Source organism: Abramis brama (assembly GCF_963993115.1).
Source record: "Abramis brama genome assembly, chromosome: 16".
In the NCBI taxonomy this organism is placed as follows: Eukaryota; Metazoa; Chordata; class Actinopteri; order Cypriniformes; family Leuciscidae; genus Abramis; species Abramis brama.
Window position 1 is genome coordinate 11,409,342 of NC_139978.1, and position 24,327 is coordinate 11,433,668.

The window sequence follows — 24,327 nt, forward strand, 5'->3', positions numbered from 1 at the left end:
GGGGACTTTCCATTACTGTAAGATAATGGCTTTTATACTGTACAAACTTTATATTCTACCCCTAAACACAAAACATTCAGCATTGTTACATTTTCAAATGTTAAGCTGTTTTCCTCATGGTGACAAAAAAATTAAAAGATGTCCCCACACCACAAGTTAAAAATGACGGGTATTATCCTTGTTACAACACAGAAGGGGCAGACACACGGATAAGGTAATGAGAGTTTATTTTTAACAACTAGATGAGAGATCGGCAGTGCAGATGAAGGTGAGTGGATCTGAATGTGTCCCGATGGTGGAGACTTGAGTGACTCAGTTTGTCTTTCTTGCAGATGGGGAACGGAAGGAGATTACCAGAACCGGAGAAGACTCAGGAGAACACAGGAGACGAGGACCCACGAGGAAGACTGGGAGACTGGGAGAGGAAACCACGGAACAGGTAAGCAGTTGAGGAGTCCTAGAGGTAAGCATAGAGAAAGCGTCTAGATGCAAACAATACCGGACAATGAGTGAGAGTGAGAGCGGGGTTTAAGTGCTGGAGGTGATTGATGAAATGATGATATGCAGGTGTGTGTGATCAGTATTCAGGAGAGGAGGTGCGCCGTGATTGAGTGAGGGTGGAGTCTGGCGTGATTGTAACATTACCCCCCCCCTCCACGGCCCGCTCCTGAGGGCCGAGGACCCCGACGTCGTGGCAGTCGGCCTCTACCCCGGGGTGCGGGTCTTTCCGGATGAATGGCATGGAACTGATCGAGCAGGTTGGGATCAAGTATATCATTTCTGGGTACCCATGAGCGTTCCTCGGGACCGTAGCCCTCCCAATCCACGAGGTACTCTAGAAGACCACCACGACGCCGGGAGTCCAAGATTTCATGAACCTGGTAGGTAGCACCGTCTTCTAGGATGAGTGGAAGGGGAGGTTCTGCTGCTGCGCCAGACTCTGAGGGAACAGAAACAGAGGGATGGTGAGGTTTCAACAAGGAGACATGGAAGGTAGGATGAATCCTGTACTGTGGTGGCAATTGGAGTTGATACGTGACAGGGTTGATCTGCTTCACGATGGTGAAGGGGCCAATGAACCTGGGACTCAGCTTTCAGCAAGGCAGACGTAACCTGATGTCCCTAGTGGACAGCCAGACCTTCTGACCTGGTTGGTACGAAGGGGCGTCAGAGCGACGAAGGTCGGCTGTCATCCTATGTCTGCGCAATGCCCGTTGCAGATGGTGGTGCGCTGAGTCCCAAACCCTCTCGCTCTCTCGGAACCAGTAGTCAACTGCAGGAACATCCGAAGGTTCCCCAGTCCAGGGGAACAATGGAGGTTGGTAACCGAGCACGCACTGGAAGGGAGTGAGTCCAGTGGTAGGTTGCCGTAGAGAATTCTGTGCGTACTCGGCCCAACCCAGGAACTGGTTCCAAGAGTTCTGGTGGCCATGACAGAAGGTACGGAGGAAACGTCCGATCTCTTGAATCTTCCGTTCTGTCTGCCTGTTCGACTGCGGATGGTAACCAGAGGAAAGGCTAACGGTCACACCTAGGAGCGAGAAGAACGCCTTCCATACCCTGGAGATGAACTGAGGTCCCCTATCAGACACAATGTCTTCTGGAATTCCATAAACTCTGAAGATGTGGTTGAACATCAGCTCGGCAGTCTGTATGGCAGTGGGGAGTCCCTTCAGGGGAAGTAGACGACATGACTTGGAGAATCTGTCGATGATTACTAGGATGCAGGTACTGTCATCTGAAGCAGGTAAGTCCGTTATGAAATCAACTCCTAGGTGTGACCAGGGTCTGTTGGGAACGGGCAGAGGATGTAGTTTGCCAGATGGAAGATGGTGAGGGCTCTTCGAGATGGCGCAATCCTTGCAACCTCTCACGTACCTTCTGACGTCCGCTGCCATGTTAGGCCACCAGAAGCGTTCTTTTAGCAGCGAGAGGGTCTCATTGTTTTTCAGGCAGGATAGGTTCAGACTCTTCCATAATCTCTTCAGGACTATGGAGACGGGATAAAGCGTCCGCCTTGATATTTTTGGAACCAGGGATGTAGGAGATGGTAAAGTTGAACCGGGTAAAGAACAATGCCCATCTTGCTTGTCGTGGATTTAATCTCTTGGCGTCTCTGAGATACTGTAGATTCTTATGATCCGTCAACACCACGAATGGATATTGTGCACCCTCCAACCAATGTCTCCACTCCTCAAGAGCCAGCTTGACGGCTAACAGCTCCCTGTTGCCGATGTCGTAATTGACCTCCGCCGGGTTGAGTTTGTGGGAGAAGAAGGCGCATGGATGAAGTCTACTTGAATTCCCCTGCTGCTGAGACAAAATCGCTCCCACTCCTGTGGTTGAAGCATCGACTTCCACGACGAAGGGCCTTTCAGGATCTGGATGAATCAAGAGAGGAGCGGAGGTGAAAGCTTCCTTGAGGGACTCAAAGGCTTGAGTTGCAATAGGTGTCCAACAGAGACTTGGGCTTGTTGCGTAGGAGGTGAGTTAGTGGACTGGAGATGGTACTGTAGTTCTGGATGAAACGGCGGTAGAAATTGGAGAATCCGAGGAATCGTTGGAGTTCTTTGATGGTGGTAGGTATGGGCCAGCTGCGGATGGCCTCCACCTTCCCCTCGTCCATCCGGATGCCACTGCTATCGATGTTATATCCAAGGAACTGCACTGAGGGTTGGTGGAAGGAACACTTCTCAGCCTTCAAGAACAGCTGGAAATCCCTCAGGCGTTTCAGGACCTCCGCAACGTGGTGGCGATGTTCAGCCATACTCCGGGAGTAAATCAGGATATCATCAATGTAGACCAGAACTGACTTGTGGAGGAACTCCCGGAGTACTTCATGGATGAAGTCCTGGAACACGGAGGGGGCGTTGGCCAATCCATAAGGCATGACGAGATACTCATAGTGTCCAGTAGGGGTCACAAAGGCCGTCTTCCATTCGTCCCCCTCACGTATCCGGATGAGATTGTATGCGCTGCGGAGGTCCAACTTGGAGAAAACAGTGGCACCTCGGAGATGTTCCAGTGCAGCGGGGACGAGAGGAAGGGGATAGCGAAACTTGATGGTGATACGGTTGAGTGCACGGTAATCGATACAGGGCCGCAAGCCTCCATCCTTCTTTGCCACAAAAAAGAAACTGGAAGCAGCAGGGGACGTAGACGGACGGATGTAACCTTGCTCCAGTGCCTCTTTGATGTATTCCTCCATGGCCTTCTCCTCCGGCAGTGACAGAGGGTAAATCTTACCACGGGGCACTGGCTCACCCTGAAGCAGATCGATGGCACAGTCCCATGGCCTATGTGGAGGCAGCTTGGAGGCTCGCTGGGGACAGAAGACATCACTGAAGTGGGCATAACAAGGAGGAATATCCACGGAACGTTTCTCCACAGGGCTTTCGATGGAAGTTGAGCAAAGGGGTAACTTCTTGGAACGTGGAATTGTTGGAATCGGAAGTGCAGGAAAACAGCTCGGGAAACAACTACTGCCCTACTTCAGGATTTCTCCTGTCCTCCAGGAGATGATGGGGTTGTGCTGCTCCAACCAAGGGCGCTCCAGAATCACATCAGCGGTGGACTCCTCCAGAACCAGTAGATGTTGTTGTTCCACATGTAATGCTCCCACTTGAAGTTGAACGGGTCCAGCACTGAGACTCACCCGTCTCCGACTGAGAGGTCTGCCAGTTACCGAGTTGACCTGGTAGACGGATTTCGTGGCAGTGGATTTGAGCTTGAGCTGACGGCAGAGGGCGCCGGAGATGAAATTGCCTGCAGAGCCTGAGTCGAGTAGAGCGCGGACTGGAATGACAAAATCGGCAGTAATTAGTTCTACTAAAGTAGTGAGAGGCTTCATCTTTTCGATAGAAGGAACTATTGCACTCACCATGGGACGAGGAGGACGAATGGGACATCTTGAGATGTAATGTTCAGAAGAACCACAATATAGGCATAGATGCTGTGTTATCCGTCTCTGACGTTCAGCGCGTGATAACCGTGCACTATCCAGCTGCATGGGCTCGTGGACTGGTTCTGGAGGGCTGATGGACTTAGGTCGGCGGAGGAATGGAAGAGTGAGCGGCTGGTCTGGGTGCTCCTCGAGACACGACTGCATACGAGTGGCGAAGCGTGTAGAGAGTTGGATGAATCGTTCAAGCCCGATGGAATCCTCGTATGCAGCGAGATGCAACCGCACTCAAGGATTTAACCCTTGACGATATGTGGTGATCAGGGCTTGTTCATTCCACCCACTAGCAGCAGCTAAAGTACGGAATTGTAGGGCATAGTCACTCACAGACATAGTATTCTGCTTCAACTGATACAGTCGTTCTCCAATCGACGAATCCCAGGTGGGCGTTCCGAAAACTTCTCTGAAGTGAGTGAAGAAACAGGAGATCGACTGGACAATGTCACTCTTCTGTGACCAGAGTGATTCGGCCCAACGGAGCGCTTTACCGTTCATCTGTGAAATTACAAACGCTACCTTTGAGAGGTCAGTCGGATATAAATGCGGTTGCATCTCCCAGACCAGCGAACATTGCAAGATGAATCCGTTGCAATCCTCCGCCGATCCTGAGAAGGGCGCTGGTCGGGCCATGGGACTGGCAATTACCGGTGGTGAAGAAGTGACGATGTTTGCCGAAGTGGATGCAAGTGGAGGTGCTGGTGGAACCGGGGGAAGTGCCTGACGAAGATCATCCACGATGTCATCAAAGGGATCCGAAGTGCTCATGCTGGCGTGCGTTGTTGTGGTCCGGTATTCTGTTACAACACAGAAGGGGCAGACACACGGATAAGGTAATGAGAGTTTATTTTTAACAACCAGATGAGAGATCGGCAGTGCAGATGAAGGTGAGTGGATCTGAATGTGTCCCGATGGTGGAGACTTGAGTGACTCAGTTTGTCTTTCTTGCAGATGGGGAACGGAAGGAGATTACCAGAACCGGAGAAGACTCAGAAGAACACAGGAGATGAGGACCCACGAGGAAGACTGGGAGACTGGGAGAGGAAACCACGGAACAGGTAAGCAGTTGAGGAGTCCTGGAGGTAAGCATAGAGAAAGCGTCTAGATGCAAACGATACCGGACAATGAGTGAGAGTGAGTGAGGTGATTGATGAAATGATGATATGCAGGTGTGTGTGATCAGTATTCAGGAGAGGAGGTGCGCCGTGATTGAGTGAGGGTGGAGTCTGGCGTGATTGTAACAATCCTGACATTTGGTCCACATAACATACAACCAGTTTTGACAGGAATCATTTAATATACTGAAAGGGTAATAGTAGGAATATAGGTGACGTTTCTTGGAAAAGTAAAAAAATGAAATAAAAAAAAGATAGACATACAATGTAAAACAAAAATCCAACAAATTCAGACAAATTGTATTTTAAAGGGATACTCCACTTTAAAATGAAAATTCTGTCATCATTTACTCACCCTCATATTGTTTCAAACCTGTATGAATTTCTTTCTTCTGCTGAACAGAAAGGAAGATATTTAGAAGAATGTCAGTAACCAGACAGTTTTTGGTACCATTGACTTCCTTAGTATATTTTTTTCCTACTATGGAAGTCAATGGTACCAAAAACTGTCTGGTTACTGACATTCTTCTAAATATCTTCCTTTCTGTTCAGCAGAAGAAAGAAATTCATACAGGTTTGAAACAATATGAGGGTGAGTAAATGATGACAGAATTTTCATTTTAAAGTGGAGTATCCCTTTAAATGTTGATTGAGCTACAGAAAAAATGTCCTTTGGTTAAACCATTATGAGGACATATTTGTATAAGTACATATTTGTAATTCGGAATAAATAATGTTTAGTTCTATTTAGTGTATTTAATAAATTTGGTCATAGTTGTTTTTGTTTTTGTTTCAAGTCACCAGACAGACAGAAAGACATACACAGATAGATAAACACGTAGTAAAGCTGTATTTAAGAATTAGGTAATGACAAATTAAAGCAACTTGTTACTAATTGATAATTTGTTGAACAATAAATCTGTAGTTGACATGACATAAATGTTTTAGCTGAACAAGACATTTTTATTTAGTGACTAAACCGGCACAGATCGGCACTGTTATTATCATCTACCTCCTAGTCCGGTGAGAAACATGGATTTTGAGTTTTCCCCCCCTAAGCCAGCATTCAAGGTGTAGATAATCATCTGTTCCGTTGCAGGAAGCAACTTACATCCGAGTCTACTGATGCGGTTACATGATGGCTGTCATTTAGAGGATGTCAAATTTTTCATCATAACAAGTTTCAAAGGTGTTACATGTGTAAAGGGTCTATGTGGATTCACGTGCCATGAAAGGTACATCCAAGCTTTCAAGTTTGTTATGCGTACGGGCCATAATTTGCCTTAATTGCCACTGCAATGCACTACACACTTCCTACATGAGCTGAGACTATAAACATTAGAACACTCAGAAAGTAACCACTAATGAAAGACCCTTTCTTTCTTCTCTTCTTTTTTTCCCTCAACGTTTAATTTGGGTAATTGCCGTAGGTCCATTAAAACACAGGAGAAGTTGCTCTTCCACACTAGAGCTCACGGTCTTGCTCTTGCACACAGGCTCATTGTGGTCAGGACAGTTTTGATTCAACAATGCTGACAATTATTGCTATGTTTTGGCTGTCTTTTATTTCTGCAGTACAGTGCCTGGATTCCAACATTATACACTCCTCCAGAGAAATGACAAACTCTCAAGAGGTAAGAATATACATTCTTAAACCCTTAAAATGTTGGAACAATATCATACAACTAATGAACACACAAAGCTATTAGTGTCATAAAAGAAGATTTCTATGCTTATTGTCATTACTTGTTTGCACTTTCAAAACTTTTAATTGCTTTTGTTAAAGTCTCTTTGACATGAGCTCAACAATCTCTTCCAGTCAATATTGCATTTACGGAGTGACACAGTTGCAAATTCCCATAATTCTGTTAGAAGAACCTCAGGTCTCCAAGGAATCAGAGAAGCTTCACAAGAATGCACCGTTTCAAAAGTAAGATATTCTTGCAAATTTGATTCAGCACTATATTGAAGTTATGTCTGACCGTGCCTCATTGGATAGCTTAATATAGTAAATGGTGTTGATATCAAACTCACAATCACAATTTTCTGTTAGCATATTCAAGTTCATTAAATGGACATTCTTTCAGATATTAAAGGCTGATTAAAATGATTGTCTGTCACAAGGCACCTGAATGCAAAGGCTCCAAGAAAAAACAGCAAAATGCTGCCAAGACAAAGATTCAGTTGGATGGGCGAGGAAGTCAAAAAGGTGAGGAGAGAGAATTATTTATTCTTGCTTTTTTTTATATAACTTAAAGTCGTTTTTGATTATACTTTTGGTCATAGTATTGATTACTATTAGACATTTTCCCCACTCTTGCAAGTTCAGGACAGACATAATATTTCTGTAAAAACTCTTCACGGGTGAACATTGCTGTGTCAACAATACATTAATCTCTTCCTGTGTTAATACATTAACTAATGTTAACTAATGAACCTTATTGTAAAGTGTTACCAAAATAGTGAATAGTGATCACCCAATAATGATTTTTTTGATGGTCGAGGGTATATTTTTTGATATCTCAGAGGGCAGGGGGGATGATGGCCGATATCACACTATTTTAAAGACAGTGCAAACATGCACAACAATTGCTGAAATCCCTATTCAAAACAGAAAAAAATTAAAATATATACAAAATAAAAATAAATTATAGGCCTAGTGCCATTCATTACAAACAACATTTAGGCCAATTTTAAAAGCCAAGACTATAACAAACTTATTTAAAGAGAAACTTAAACTGCTCGCATATCTCTCATTCGGCATGATCGCTTCAATGAATGAGTCGTTAGTCACGGTGTAATATTTGGTTGCTAAACTATTATTTATCATTTAAAGAAGGATTTGTACTTTTCTTGTGTCCCAATCTCCACTCAAAATAGTATCCGTCACATATGCACAAAATGTGTTTGAAATAACACCACAACATGCTCATGTTGAGCGACACGCCTACATATTGTACAGGCAAATTAAATTGAGTAACAAGCAACTTTTCAATGTTTAGTTGTCTCATAAGAGGCTGCAATGTCAAGTCATGTAAGCAATGTGGAAAGAACTGATATGTTGTGTGTGTGGGCATGAGGCGCCGGAGCGATAGCTCGGATCATATCAGCGGAAACAACTTAAAATACTCTTTCAGATAAGAGTAATGCATCATTCAAAATAGTAAAGGGTCTATTTTTATTTGTGTATCTTCAAAATGACAGCAAAACGTTGTACTTTCTTAAAATAAAGAAACCAAATATGCTTGCTGTTTCGGTCTCCATGAACTTCTTCCTGAAGCACATAACAAAAAATTAACCAAAACTCAGCAGAGTAAAATATCTCGCACAGACATGAAAAATATAGAAAACTAGAAGTGTCTACTTTTAAGTGTCTACATTTGGCTTATTTGACGTTATATGTCACGTTGCATTAGGCTATATAGTATGACACTTTGGAATATAAATCGTAGCACATTTCAGATGCTAAAAAATTTAAAGTAAACTAATGAAGACTGAGGCTGCATTCCACTCCACTTTTAGACACGTGCTTGCAAACTTCCCTAAGCACCCCCCCTCAGGGGAATACCTGTCACCATTTTGATGTTACCATTACACTTCATGAAGTGGATGTGGGAAGGTTATATGGACAGACCCTCATCCTCTCAATTTTGACCGAGGGGGCGAATCTACTCCAATGTACACTTCAAGCAGCTCTATATCCCATAATATCAACTTGATTGTGACGTCACAGCAGATCGCGCAACTGAAGTGTATAATATATTAATTATTTTGAGAATTAATCGCATAATAGTGCATAATATATTAATTATGTTGAGATTTAATCGCATAATACTTGTAGCTACCTTATATTCACAGTCAAAGTTTATACTATTGATTTTTTTTCATTTGTGTAATTTTCCCAGACAGCAACATAGTGACGGCCCAGATCCGGCCCACAACTGGGCTGTGTGGAATCCACGTGTGACAGATGTGGGCCAGATCTGGGCCAACTCTATGTTGCTGTCTGGGTTATTTTTCTCCAACAGCTCATAGGATTTTATATATTTTCTCCAACAACTTATATACATATAGAATGGTGCATACAACAAATTCATAAGTAAAATATAGCTGCAAGCAGCAATTACCCGGGCCAAGCAGAATAAGACGACAAGACATGGCTGAAAGTGTCAGATCAACTGCAACAATGAGCAATATAAAGACATTTAAAGAGGATTTTTGGCAAAATGCCTGAAAAATCATAGAAACAATAATTAAAAATATGATTTGATGGATTATCACTTTCGACCAATAGGTGGCGCAGTTACAAAACTGATGTGATGTGGTCAGAGTGAAGTGACAATGACACATACAAAGTTTGGTGTCAATATGTCAAGGCATCAGGGCCGTTTGAAGGAATTTGGGGGCCCCAAGCAAAATGGACATGGAGGCCCCCCCAAACAACCCCCTAACCCCCCCCCCCCCCCCCCGCACTTTGCAGTAACCTTGAAGTAACTGTTCAAGATCCATTGGTAACTTATAAAAATAATGTCATATTTGCATAAACTGTCACTTCCGTATATCCCGACACTAGCACATTAAGATAAGCTATGAAAAAATCATGTTCCTCTGCCTCTTTCTGGTTAAATAATGTTTATAGATGGGTTACAAAATATTTATTAAGTAAAAAGACTGTTTGCTAACAGTTAAATGACAATTAACTAAAGATTAAATAACCCTTTACGGTAACACTTTATTTTACGGTGCCCTTGATACAGAGTAATTACTTAATTAGGTACTTAGTAATAGACGTTGTAATAACATGTAACAAAATGTACTTAACATGTAACTAAGTTATGGAACAGCCTGTACTTACAGATTGTAATTACACACATGTAATAGGCAGCTACTGTTACACATGTGTAACAAGCCGAGTTGGATAAGGTTTATAGATACACATGAAGTACACTTAAGTACATTCTTGATACACTTTATTTTACGTAGCTTATACCTGTGTAATATTATGTAATTACAATGTAATTATGAAACTAACTGCATGCATTTAAGCTGTGAACTAGTGAGTTAAATCAAACTAAGGCAGAGAAAGATAAGGTATGTATACACAAAGTACACTTAAGTACATTCTTGATACACTTTATTTTACGTAGCTTATACCTGTGTAATATTATGTAATTACAATGTAATTATGAAACTACTGCATGCATTTAAGCTGTGAACTAGTGAGTAAAATCAAACTAAGGCAGAGATGGATAAGGTATGTATACACAAAGTACACTTAAGTACATTCTTGATACACTTTATTTTACGTAGCTTATACCTGTGTAATATTATGTAATTACAATGTAATTAGGAAACTACTGCATGCATTTAAGCTGTGAACTAGTGAGTAAAATCAAACTAAGGCAGAGATGGATAAGGTATGTATACACAAAGTACACTTAAGTACATTCTTGATACACTTTATTTTACGTAGCTTATCCCTGTGTAATATTATGTAATTACAATGTAATTATGAAACTACTGCATGCATTTAAGCTGTGAACTAGTGAGTAAAATCAAACTAAGGCAGAGATGGATAAGGTATGTATACACAAAGTACACTTAAGTACATTCTTGATACACTTTATTTTACGTAGCTTATACCTGTGTAATATTATGTAATTACAATGTAATTAGGAAACTACTGCATGCATTTAAGCTGTGAACTAGTGAGTAAAATCAAACTAAGGCAGAGATGGATAAGGTATGTATACACAAAGTACACTTAAGTACATTCTTGATACACTTTATTTTACGTAGCTTATCCCTGTGTAATATTATGTAATTACAATGTAATTAGGAAGCTAATGCATGTATTTAAGCTGTGAACTAGTGGGTTAATTCAGATGGATAACATATGTAGATACACAGGAAGTGCACTTAAGTACAATCTTGATACACTTTATTTTATGTTACATACAAGTAATGTTACAGAACATACACATTTACCATGTGTAACTGCAGACCTTAGTAGCCTAACAAATTTAAGTACTTGTTGTTACATTGCGTTATACTAAGTACTTTCTTACATAATTACAGTGTACCAAGTCCGTAACACGTATGTAACAGACTCGGCTTGTTACACATGTGTAACAGTAGCTGCCTATTACATGTGCGTAATTACAATCTGTAAGTACAGGCTGTTCCATAACTTAGTTACATGTTAAGTACATTTTGTTACATGTTATTACAAAGTCTATTACTAAGTAATTAATTAAGTAATTACTCTGTATCAAGGGCACCGTAAAATAAAGTGTTACCCAATTGACCATCTATTAATGATGGTTATTATAAAGTGTTACCGAAAAGATATGTTAGCATTTCCATATTTTGATATTAGAAGGGAAGGGATACAGCTGCTTTCACAACTACCAATGCTTAAAAACATCCCAAAGCTAATGTTTGATGCACGGAATTTATTGTGTGGTTTTCCTAACCCCCATTTGGTAAATAGATTGGCGGAATAGTTAGTATAGCATGCTATCTACACTTTCATCAAAACCTATTACAAAGCTATAGCAATGTCATGTCATTAAATACGATAAACAGTGATTCTGGAACAAATCTGCGTCTTCCTTATCCCGTTAAAAAAAAAACATTTCAGTATGTAACCATATTCCGTCCGTTCGAAAAAAAAAGTTGCACTAACTGTTTGTTACAAGCAGCATTTGCCGTCAGGCAGGTAGCTAACATAAACATATTTTTGCTAGCCTACCTGCTGCAAAATTACACCATTTGTACAAGACAAGTAGAGCTATTTTATCCAGTGTAATTTATCACTTACCACTATCTTGTTTTACTTGCATAATTCCGCTTCATGATGACTGCCGAGGAGGTTTTGTATTTTGCCGGCAACAGAGATCGCGTGGTTGGCTGGCTGCTGTCAGCGAGGGGGGCCCCCTTGAGGGGGATCCCGATAACAGTGTCATTGCACTTTACTGCATTGACTATCAAAGGGGCGCTCACACAGTTTGTCGTTGCATTTTATTCTTAACCAGTCGTTGTCTTGGGGCCCCAGGCCAGCTCGGGGCCCCAAGCAATTGCTTGGTTTGCCTGCCTTGTCGCGACGGGCCTGCAAGGCATTGCAGAGATAAAGCCTGAATAGTGCTATTAGCATCATGCCTCAACTTTGCTGCTGCGCTATACGACAACGGTTTTGTCTATCGACACGAAATCCATAACTTTTAGTCGGCACGGTCTGGAGATGATACGATTCAATTTTGGTGAAAATCGGACAAACGGTCTAGGAGGAGTTTGAAAAAGTAGGTTTTGACTGAAAATCAAGATGGCGGACAGGAAGTTCGGCCAAATAAGGAAAACTTGGTATCTATGTTCTCGGCTTGACCCAAGGAATCTATTAAGACCAGTAGCATTTCAATAGCCAGATTTATTCAAAAGTTATTAGCCTTTTTGGAAATTTTGTTATAACTTTTGACCACTAGGTGGCGCTGTTTCGAAATATTTTGAGTACCTTCAGGGGATGGTGTTGTTGGCACATTCTGAGTTTCGTAATATTACACCAATGCATTTGTTTAGTATAGCATTTTATTTCACAAAACTGTATTGAAGTCAATGGGAATTTCATGTTTTGTTCTATTATAGCGCCACCAAGAGGCTCAGTCCCACAATTTTTTTTATGTGTCCTCAGAGTGAGCCCATACATATGTGTGTCAATTTTTGTGAAAATATCTCAATTCACTTCAGAGTTATAGACATTTATATGAAAAAACACGTAAAAAATGACTGACACATGACTTTGATTGGAATTTAGTACCCCTAAACATCAATATTTTCGCATTTGGGTATTTGCATATTGCTATCGACCTATGTTTCCAAACTTCTGACGGTGGTTTCGTCTCAATCGGACTAGCGGTTTCGAAGATATAGCCAAATGTTTTTTAAGCGCTAAATCACAACGCTACACAAACCGTAAGGCGAAACCTAGCATGTTTGGTATCGTAGGACTCGGCAAGGATTCAGGAGTCTAAGTAGATGAGTCTCGTTAAAATAAGTCGACCACACCCAAAGTTATAAGCATTTGAAAAAAAAAATTCACCACTAGGTGGCGCTGTTTCGAAACTTCTCACGCTCCTTCAGGACATCGTGCTGATGACCCATACCAAGTTTCGTAACAATTCGTTCATGCGTTCTTAAAATACAGCATTTTAGCACAAAATTCAAAATGGCCGACAGTCAAAATGGCCGATATGGTAAAATTGGATATCAGTCGACTCGGCATGTTGCCCTGAATGTAACGATACCAATTTTATGATTTTTGGACAAACTGTTCAGAAGTTATAAGCAAAAATAGCCTTTTTTCATATCTCCGGACCAGTAGGTGGCGCTGCGCCGAAACGCAGCATGTAGCCTCAGGTCATGCTTGTGATGACATGTACCAAGTTTGGTCTGAATACGATAAAGCGTTGCGGAGATACAGCCTTACGACTGTTTTTGCAGGCGCTACGTAAAATTTGTTCGAGCGTTTATCGAAAACGGTTTGACGAATCAATTTGAATTCCATAACTTTTGGTCAGCACTGCCTGCAGATGATCTGGTTCAATTTTCGTGCAAATCGGACAAACCGTCTAGGACGAGTTCGAAAAAGTAGTTTTTTCGAAAAATTCTAAATGGCGGCCATATTTTTATGACGGAAAATGAAGTAATAGGGTGTAATCGAATCGGCATGAGCTCAGGAATCAGAGGAAAAAAGAATTTTGTAGATTGGCCTTACGGTTCAAAAGTTATTAGCAAAGTAAAAGTGAAATTTTGGACAGGTGGTGGCGCTAGAGGGATTGGTTTTTAGACACTAAATTTGGTATGGTGACTTTTTGGACTGTCCTCTATCAGTGTGCCAAATTTCATAACTTTCCCGCAAGCGGTTCTATGGGCTGCCATAGACTCCCAGAGCGGAAGAAGAAAAAGCAGAATAATAAGAACACTAACGATTACAATAGTTGCCTCCGCACCTTCGGTGCTTGGCCCCTAATAATAATAATTATAACGGGAACAGATACAATAGGTGCCTACGCACCTTCGGTGCTTGGCCCCTAATAATAAGAACGGGAACAAAAACTATAGGTGCTTCCGCACCTTCGGTGCTTGGCCCCTAATAATAAGAACCGGAACAAATACAATAGGTGCCTCCGCACCTTCGGTGCTTGGCCCCTAAATATAGCTGCAAGCAGCCATTACCGGGGCCAAGCAGAATAAGACGACAAGACATGCCAACATGTCTGAAAGTGTCAGACCAACTGCAACAATGAGCAATTAAAGACATTTAAAGAGGATTTTAGGCAAAATGCCTGAAAAATCATAGAAACAATAATTAAAAATATGATTTGATGGATTATCACTTTCGACCAATAGGTGGCGCAATTACAAAACTGATGTGATGTGGTCAGAGTGAAGTGACAATGGCACATACAAAGTTTGGTGTCAATATGTCAAGGCATTGCAGAGATAAAGCCTTAATTAGTGCTATTAGCATCATGCCTCAGATTTGCTGCTGTGCTATACGAAAACGTTTTCGTCTATCGACACGAAATCCATAACTTTTAGTCGGCATTGTCTGGAGATGATCTGGTTCAATTTTCGTGAAAATCGGAGCAACGGCCTAGGAGGAGTTCGAAAAAGTAGGTTTTTTGGAAAATTCTAAATGGCGGAAAAATTTCCATGACGGAAAACAATCGAATCGTCTTGAGCCAAGGAATCAGATGACAAAAGAATTTTGTTGATAGGCCTTGCGGTTCAAAAGTTATTAGCATAAACATGAGTGAAACTTTGGACAGTTGGTGGCACTAGAGGGATTGGTTTTAAGACACCAAATTTGCTATGGTGACTTTTCAGACTGTCCTCTATCAGTGTGCCAAATTTCATAACTTTCCCGCAAGCGGTTCTATGGGCTGCCATAGACTCCCAGAGCGGAAGAAGAAGAAGAAGAAGAAGAATAAGAACGGGAACAGATACAATAGGTGCCTCCGCACCTTCGGTGCTTGGCCCCTAATAATAAGAACGGGAACAGATACAATAGGTGCCTCCGCACCTTCGGTGCTTGGCCCCTAATAATAAGAACGGGAACAGATACAATAGGTGCCTCCGCACCTTCGGTGCTTGGCCCCTAATAAGAACGGGAACAGATACAATAGGTGCCTCCGCACCTTCGGTGCTTGGCCCCTAATAATAAGAACGGGAACAGATACAATAGGTGCCTCCGCACCTTCGGTGCTTGGCCCCTAATAATAAGAACGGGAACAGATACAATAGGTGCCTCCGCACCTTCGGTGCTTGGCCCCTAATAAGAACGGGAACAGATACAATAGGTGCCTCCGCACCTTCGGTGCTTGGCCCCTAATAATAATAATAATAAGAACGGGAACAGATACAATAGGTGCCTCCGCACCTTCGGTGCTTGGCCCCTAATAATAAGAACGCGAACAAAAACAATAGGTGCCTCCGCACCTTCGGTGCTTGGCCCCTAATAAGAACGGGAACAGATACAATAGGTGCCTCCGCACCTTCGGTGCTTGGCCCCTAATAATAAGAACGGGAACAATTACAATAGGTGCCTCCGCACCTTCGGTGCTTGGCCCCTAATAATAAGAACGCGAACAAAAACAATAGGTGCCTCCGCACCTTCGGTGCTTGGCCCCTAATAAGAACCGGAACAAACACAATAGGTGCCTCCGCACCTTCGGTGCTTGGCCCCTAATAAGAACGGGAACAGATACAATAGGTGCCTCCGCACCTTCGGTGCTTGGCCCCTAATAATAATAATAATAAGAACGGGAACAGATACAATAGGTGCCTCCGCACCTTCGGTGCTTGGCCCCTAATAATAAGAACGCGAACAAAAACAATAGGTGCCTCCGCACCTTCGGTGCTTGGCCCCTAATAAGAACGGGAACAGATACAATAGGTGCCTCCGCACCTTCGGTGCTTGGCCCCTAATAATAAGAACGGGAACAATTACAATAGGTGCCTCCGCACCTTCGGTGCTTGGCCCCTAATAAGAACACTAACGATTACAATAGGTGCCTCCGCACCTTCGGTGCTTGGCCCCTAAAAAGGGGGTTAAATAATAAATCAGCTCCATAGTGAATTCCAAGTGATCAAGGGCTTAGTGTTTCATTTAAACCTTATGCACAAGATCCGCCAGTAGTGGGCATTCGTGCAACATAAGCAATGTCGTACATCCGAGTTCACGAGATGGAGGGAATTAGATTTCAATAAGAAAAAAAAAATCCTACTGGGATCTTACAGTCAGTCTCCACCCTGTTCCATAATTTTATTTAGAAAACAACTGATAATTAAAAAGGGGATATTTGTAGAAATTGCGTTCATTAAATTACACTGTCCTGAGCATTTTCTATCTTTTTTTCACTTCCATGTTCCCCTAGCTCTAAAATGTAACCTATGTTGTATTATGGTATTGTTCTGTTGTTCAAAGCATTAAAAAAAATAGAAAAGCTTAAAATCTTATTGGTTTGACTGCTGTGGTACATTTAGTTTCCTTACTGCCCCTAATTATATATAAATGATTTTGCCTGCAGTGCCCGAGATGTCCCCGTGCGTGCGCTCGCGCGACTGTGAGGAGGGTCTGTGCTGTGCCTTGTATTTGACTGCCAGGAGGTGTCAGCGCGTGCCCGCTCTGGGCGAGGTCTGCCTGCTGCGGGGACGCGCCAAATTCCGCCGGAGACTGGACCGCTGCGACTGCGAGAAGAACCTGTCCTGCCGCGCGCAACCCGACGGCCCTCGCGGACAGGGAGTGTGCCATCCCGATCAGAGGTCCTAAAGGGACTGGTTCTTCACAGACATCTTTGGAACGGAGTGTGAAATATTACTTTTCTGAACTTTTTTTATATTACGTGTTCTGAATGAGAATTTAGCGAAATACATAACGGACACGGGGATATGTTCAAAGTATTTTTGAAGTAATCATTACGAGGTCAAATTACTAGAGTTACTGCTATAATTCATTTGCTTTTAAAATGTGTAGAAGTAAAAAAAAAAAGGAAAAAAAAGAGAGAGATAATAATGCAAACATGCTGAAGTATGGAAGCTTGTTTCCGCCACTGAATAATAAATAAATAATAATAATTGCGACTTTTTATCTCACAATTCTGACTTTTTTTCCTCACAATTGCGATATATCAAGTCAGAATTGTGACTTTTTTTTCTGAGAAAAGATGTCAGAATTGCGAGATCTAAACTGGCAATTATGTGTTATAAAGTCAGAATTGCGTGATATAAAGTCAGAATTCTGACTTTATAACACGCAATTGCGACTTTATTTCACGCAATTCTGACTTTATATTTCGCAATTCTGACTTTATAACACGCAATTGCGACTTTATTTCACGCAATTCTGACTTTATATCTCGCAATTCTGAGAAATAAAGTCAGAATTGCGAGATGTAAACTCGCAATTGTGAGATAAAAAGTCGCAATTCTCTTTTAAAATGTTTTATTCTGTGGCGGAAACAAGCTTCCATATTGAAGTGCACAGTGCACAATGGCTTTGGTTTTCTTTTCCTGCACCTTTAAATCTGTACAAAAGTTTGAATCGAGCCTCGAGCGCCCTCTGTCGGGTGAATAAGTTTGCTGAGCCTGCTTCCAAACACTCCTTCTGGAAGTCTATCAGTACTGCACCTCTCCAGTGTCTTTTGCCAAATTTACACTGAAGTGGCATTTAGATATCTTCTTTACACACTGTTTATTGTTGTTCAGAGGTGGCATAAAAGCATTTTTACAGCAATTACAACTATATTTTTGTTACCGGGGTTGAGGTGATTTGGACCTGACACCATTACTTTCTTGAATATTGAGAGTATACTATACTAGAGAATACAGAGCAGCTCATTTCAGGTCATGGAGCTCTCACCGAATGAGCTGATGAACTGAATTAAACATAAGGGAGAATGTAGATTGTTGAATGGCCTCCATGAGCAGGCTTATTGAGAGATGTACAAATCTAACCCACTTCTACTGATTTTTAATCAATTCCTACTGTACTTAAACATCATTCAACGATGCAGTAGTCCTTACACCTTTACTATTTGAATAAGCAGATGAAGTCAAAACATTTTGACGGTCCTTAATGTCATTTTGAATCCATCTTACTAAAAATCTATGTATATGCACAAAGACAAATTATGCAACACAATGACAAACATGCATTTGCCTTGATATGGCCAAGCAAGCTCTGGTGATTGTTACATATTCAATGAGGTCACTTTAATTTGGCATTGGATGCTCACACAGCTAAGACCTCACATTTGCCAGCCATCATCATTACTTATTAAATGTAGTAATTCAGTTAAATGTACATCATTCAGCATTGTTATTCATATCTTTATAAGAAATAAAGTTTCAGGTTTCATCCATAAAGTCATCATGAAATCAAAAGAATTTTTATGGTCTATTGCGGTATTTATAACTGAATTATGAAAAAATGCACATTTAAAAAATAAAATAAAATGTTCCCTTGTGTTTTTGACTCAAAAACATTAACTCCTCCCAACATTTCTTCTCTGTTGGCATGTGCACCAGTTGTGACAATCTCTCTCCCCTACAGCAACCTGTCACACACAGCAATTAGCAAATGACAATATGGTCCAATCAATTTCCAATGGAAGAAAGAGAGTCATATACATTTAGCTCTTTTTATACATATACACAACATCGTTCTTCAAACAATGCCATTGTGTGGCTTTAAAGGGGTGAATATATAGTTAAATGTCCCCTGGGGAGAAAGTCTGTTAACTCAACTGCTGTGACCACATTCAGTTAAAGAGCTGAACTCCTAACTAAATTTCTTCACCAATTACTAGATTTATGCGCTGGATCAGAAAAGTTCATTAAAAATCTAGATCAAAAATCAAAGAGCTCACTAAAGGTGGCTTGCATATTAATCTGAAGCAACAATACACAAATAAGTCAAGCAAAAAAAGATAAATTGAAAGATGCACGTTTAACATTGTTCCCCTTTATTTTCAGACTTTGATACAAATTAAAGGCCTACAGGACTTAATCTGCAAATGAAAACAAAAAAGGCAACTCAGACAAAGATGGACTGAAGGATGTGGTGGTGTGGGCGGGGGAGTGGGTTTGTAGAACTTGAATAGGAATGTTGCGGTTAGCGGCGGGATTTAAGAAAGGGCACTGAGGGGGACTAGACTAGGGTTTGGGTGAATGTTAGTGGTCGAGGCGTTTACAGCTGGCCACAGTTAGCGATGACAATCTTGGCAGTGGTCTTTCCACTATTACAACCAAAGGCCTCCACTTTTTTTATGCAGTCCATGCCTTCCACAACCTGTCCGAAGACAACGTGCTTGCCGTCCAGCCTGGTGGAAAGAAACAGTGAGGGTAAAGGTCAGGACAGGACAAGACACTCCACAGCATGGATCCAGGAGTGATTTAATGCATGGTAATTCACAATTCTTTTGCTCACCATGAAGTAACACTTGTGCAGATGAAGAACTGGGAACCGTTGGTGTTGGGGCCAGCATTGGCCATGGACAGGCAGCCAGGGCCAGTGTGTTTCAGGGTAAAGTTCTCATCCTCAAACTTGTGGCCATAAATGGACTTGCCACCAGTTCCATTGTGGTTTGTGAAGTCACCTGCCTGTATTCAAAGGTCTCAAGATTAGAACCGAATGTCAAAAACCAACTAAGATCACAGAACGCTTTTGGGACTAACCCAATCTTTCATACCTGGCACATAAAGTTGGGAATGACACGATGGAAGGTGGATCCTTTGTAGCCAAAGCCAGGCTGACCTGTGCACAACTGCCTGAAGTTCTCTGCAAAATGACAGGTGATGAGTACTTAAAAACAAAATAAAAAAAAACACCACATACACAGGAAAAAGTAATAAATGTATATAAATACCTGCAGTTTTGGGGACAACATCAGCTCTCAGCTGTTAAAAAAAAACATTTTAAACATTAAACATTTTAAACATAAAAAGTTACATTTAAAATGACTGCAGCTGCAATAATGTGTTCAAGTGCGTGACTACGTCATGCAGTAAATGCAACAAACTAGAAACAAGCTCGTGTGGACCATCTTCACGTGACCGCACTGCTGCCTGACAAACACCTCCAGTAAAACCGCACCAATGCGGAAGACAAAATTATCTAAAGTTTGTTTAATTTAAAGCTTTAAAGGCAGAGCAGCACATTATACATCGTTTTGCTCGCATAAATTGTAGTTACAATACATCTTAGACGCGCGTGGTTAGGATTTCTTATGAGCTCTGTGACAGTTTTACTAGACTAAGTTAGAACTAAAATGGCCGCTCAGAAAACACTTTTATTAACGCAAGGAGTGTGAAACACTGCGTTCTTTAAATCCCCCTCATCCAATTTAACTTTAATATTAGTTAAACTCAAAAGTACAACAGCATGAAGAAAAAAAAACTGGTAATTAAAGGAGACTTGCGGCTAGTGTATCGAAATCTCCGTCCCCTTCCACCCCCTCACCCCCTCCTCCTCCTCCTCCTCCTCACAGACGAGACGACGAACTTTCCAGAACATCTTTCCTGAGATTGCAGGATGCGAGACCCGCGTAAAAAAGACACACAAAAAAATAATTAAGATAAATAACTGTCGCAATTGTTTTAGTTTCCCTGGGGCGTAAACCTGAAGTTTGGACTGAGCAAAATAAAGTCGCTTTCAGGAAATCCGGGTTAAACAAAAGAACAGCGGCCCATCCATTCAATGCGTTCCATATTTCTGCAGTTTTTTTCCCCAAAGCAAGCGCTGGAACCGCACAGTTTCTGTTCATTATGTAATACTCTTCGTATGAGAAATGGGTTATTCTGTCTGTAACCTTTGTCGGCACCTTTGTCAAGAACATAAGCGTGCTGTACAAGCAACACCAAGTGGGGTTAAAGCGGCCTAGTTCGGCGCGTGCTTAGTTTCGCAGCTTCACTTGCAAAGCGATATAACAACAACATGAGTTTTATGCAAATAAATACCTCACTAAGTGTCACTATGGAAATGAACAACTTAAAGTCCGACTACTGATGGAGTCTAACATTAAAACCCTACCATGCTGGCAGATTCCCAACATCACTGCTGTACGCTGCACAATGCCGCAAATTTTAACATGGCCTTAAAATAGAAATACAATCAGCAAGCAGTTTTGGCCGGGAGTGTAACATCGTTAGGTTAATGGTTCTACATTGGTTTGCCAGGTAATTGCACAAACAGGTTAAGCATAACTGAATCATGAGATTTGTTTAGCAGAAATGAAAAACACTTAAACGGTACAAGGTTATTAAAGTTATGCAACACAGTGGGGTTTAGGTGCACATTTCATTCAGTAGCATACCGCATGCTGCTATCGATGAGATCCGCTCAAGAAAGGCGTTAGCACGACTTGCAGGAAAAATGTCAGGGAGTTATTTCTTGCAATACGGCTAAGGTGAAATGATTGCGAGGAACTTTACCTCCATAACCACTCTTCCAACTGGTCTGCCGTCGGCGGTGATATCGAAGAAAACTCTAGGCCTTGCCATGGCTTTAGAATATTTTGCGCTTAGATGATGTTGGGCTGATGCGCGCTAACCGTGTGTCACTGGCTGCCTTGGAACGGAGGAAAGACCGCTTGAAGGCCGCTAAACTATATAATTACAGGAGAGGGACGTCACGAAGCTGCATCTGTCCAATCAGAGCGTGTCGATGCTTTGAAAGACACAAATAGGAACCAATGAAATATCTTTATTGAGAATTTACAATCGACATGCGCTTTTGGGCATTTTATGCATGCGGCATGAAGGCGTGTGTATTGCTGATGTTAACATGAAATGCTACCAATTTTGGCTTGGTGATACTTTAAAACTTGAGCGCTGCAGTGTTTAGTTCCAACCCTGCTCCAACAAGAGTTTTCAAATAATCCCGAATAACCGAATTAGCTAGATCAGGATGCGTTTAGTTAGGTTTGGAGCTAAACTCTCTCTCTCTATATGTGTCAGTGATTTTAATTAATATATAAAAACAATACATCTTGTTGTTTGGTGAAACCATGGATATAGATGATCTAGAGCAGCCTTCTTCAGGCTTTTTGACTAAGTTCAACAATATTAAAAGGCTGAGGCCCCCTAGTGGGTCATTGCCCCTGGTTCTAGATTATATTAGCATAGGGTTGCGTCTTCCTCATACAAATTTCATGCCATTACACACAATCCAGTTTTTCTTAACTAGTATTAAATGATCAACTTCAGATATTTGAGAAGATTATGAGTTTATTGTATGAAGCTAAACTTTTACAAGAACAACCTGATTCCTCAAAAACAAAATAAATAAAATAATTTGCTTTCTCTTCAAAAAAAGCCAAAAGATGTCATTGGTTTTTATTTAAAAGAATGACCACAAATGTGTAATTCTGTCTTGCTTTGCTGGGCTGTATGGCACAAGTTATCAGAGGGTTAGGATGGGTATGAAGGGATTTTTATCTGCACCAGACTGCATCAATGATTAGCCAAGTGTGCAGAGTATACAATGCAAACTATAGATGATACTGGATGAGAACAGAGGCACATACTGTACATGTAAAGGTGCCGCAAAGAATTTTCCACTGTCCTGATTTTGACATCGAGCCTTTCCTCCCCTGAATACAAAGTCATTTTTACATAAATACAATCATACAACTGCAACATCCACTTTTAGAGAACCAACTGTTCTTCTTACCAGAAAACAGTGCAAAAGTCTAAATAAAGTGTCCTTTTTTCCACTTTACCACTAATGAAACACGGCAAATGTATGTGCCAAAATTCTCCCTTATTCTAACAAAATAATAAAAAGAAAACACAAACATACAAATTAAAGCCATAGAGCAGTTGAGAGTTGGGATGACAGAAGCATACAGAAATCATGACAACCCTACATGAAAGCTTAGGAAAAAGTGAGTTTGGAGACAAAAGATGCCGATTACTATAAGTTCTTAATAGGATTGGAACAGTGCTTTGGTTGAAAATACATTAGGTCCATTAAAATTTGTGCTGTTTGTTTATTTGCTCAAGCAAGAGAATAGGTGTTTTCTGTGGTTTATTATATTTTGGTGTTGTTGAACTGGGCAACAATGGTGACAAAGACTTAAAATGAACATGAACTGAAAATTTCAGATACCTGATACTTAACACAAGAGAAACTGTATTACTATTAGTCATGGGATGATTCAAATGGTTTTGTGTAGTGTATTTGGTTGCCGGGATGAATGGGGTATTTGTGAGTTTTTGTATTCTTTGTTGATTGAAGGACAGATTTAGATGTGGTCTTTGAAGGCGTCCAGGTTAAAGGCAGTGTCGAGGAAACGCTTCAGCTCCAGAAGATGGGTGTTCTTGTTGCCAGTGGCTGGGGCAGCGGCAGGCTCACGACCAGCATACCTGTGCACAGAAAGACACAGTGAGGATTTGGGAGAATATAGAGCAACTGGAGTGTCACAGCTCTATATGAGAAGTTTGAGAGTTTACCAGACAGGCTTGGCACGTTCGATGGTGGTGCGCATGCGGGGCTTGACGTAGTCATAGTATCCCTGGTTCTTATGCTCCTCTTGACACCAGACCAGGTCAGCATTGGGATATTTCTCAGTCTCAGCCTTCACCAGGTCAAACGGGAAAGGAGAGAGCTGTGGAGGAGCAAAAGCGTGAATCAGACCACCGTTTTACTAATATATATATATATATATATATATATATATATATATATATATAGGCCTTTACTGAAAGAACGCAGGCAAGCAAGCATTGTTGATTGTCTACTGAAGATGATGGTACCTGCTCAATGCGAGTGATAGCCACAGAGTTCTCCATGTTGCGTAATTTCCGTTCACGTGTGAGCTCGTAATAGATTTTCCCTGTACAGAAGACAACACGCTTCACCTCTGAGGGGTTTTGAGCTGGGAGTCCATCATCTGGGATCACACGCTGGAAATGAGTGCCTGAAGAGACATGCATATTGACCTTTATTAGCATGATAACAGGAGAGATTCACATCCATTCCAACAAACTTTATTGCCAATTAAATGGCCCTCTTCTGAACCCTCTGTATCACTGTTATATCTGAGAGATGCTATGCTTGCCATAGATCAAATTCACTGTTTCTGTTTTAGATGTAATGTGTGTACATACATGCATACATACATGTGTGTGTGATTCTTAGTGCGCACAGAATTATCAGATTACTGACTCAGATTACTGTTATCTACAGAATAA

General features: G+C 41.4%; 3 protein-coding genes across 8 annotated transcripts in view; 1 reads left to right on the forward strand and 2 right to left on the reverse strand.

The window, feature by feature from the left end:
- Nucleotides 1-6,233: 6,233 nt before the first annotated feature.
- On the forward strand, nt 6,234-17,111 carry LOC311098559 (uncharacterized protein). 2 transcript variants are annotated; one of them, XM_084138802.1, is made up of 5 exons: nt 6,234-6,308; nt 6,649-6,707; nt 6,893-7,003; nt 7,198-7,282; nt 16,662-17,037. In XM_084138802.1, the coding sequence occupies exons 1-5, from the start codon at nt 6,302-6,304 to the stop codon at nt 16,901-16,903; spliced, it is 504 nt and encodes a 167-aa protein (XP_083994928.1). In that variant the 5' UTR covers nt 6,234-6,301; the 3' UTR covers nt 16,904-17,037. The 2 variants fall into 2 exon arrangements, with proteins under 2 accessions (XP_083994928.1, XP_083994929.1); XM_084138803.1 differs by lacking the exon at nt 6,234-6,308 and having other exon boundaries at nt 6,516-6,707; nt 16,662-17,111.
- A 1,965-nt stretch (nt 17,112-19,076) lies between these two features.
- On the reverse strand, nt 19,077-21,792 carry ppiaa (peptidylprolyl isomerase Aa (cyclophilin A)). Its single transcript, XM_084138804.1, has 5 exons — nt 21,565-21,792; nt 20,001-20,031; nt 19,824-19,912; nt 19,562-19,734; nt 19,077-19,454 (listed from the first exon to the last, which is right to left on the reverse strand). The coding sequence occupies exons 1-5, from the start codon at nt 21,631-21,633 to the stop codon at nt 19,322-19,324; spliced, it is 495 nt and encodes a 164-aa protein (XP_083994930.1). The 5' UTR covers nt 21,634-21,792; the 3' UTR covers nt 19,077-19,321.
- A 549-nt stretch (nt 21,793-22,341) lies between these two features.
- ogdha (oxoglutarate dehydrogenase a) overlaps nt 22,342-24,327 on the reverse strand; it is a 48,525-nt gene continuing 46,539 nt past the window's right edge. For all 5 annotated transcript variants that reach the window (XM_084087428.1, XM_084087427.1, XM_084087429.1 and 2 more), the window contains 3 exons: nt 23,890-24,053; nt 23,587-23,741; nt 22,342-23,499 (listed from right to left, as the gene is read on the reverse strand). In XM_084087428.1, coding sequence (XP_083943554.1) covers nt 23,379-23,499; nt 23,587-23,741; nt 23,890-24,053 — 440 coding nt within the window. In that variant the 3' untranslated portion in view covers nt 22,342-23,378. The remainder of the gene's footprint in view (nt 23,500-23,586; nt 23,742-23,889; nt 24,054-24,327) is intronic.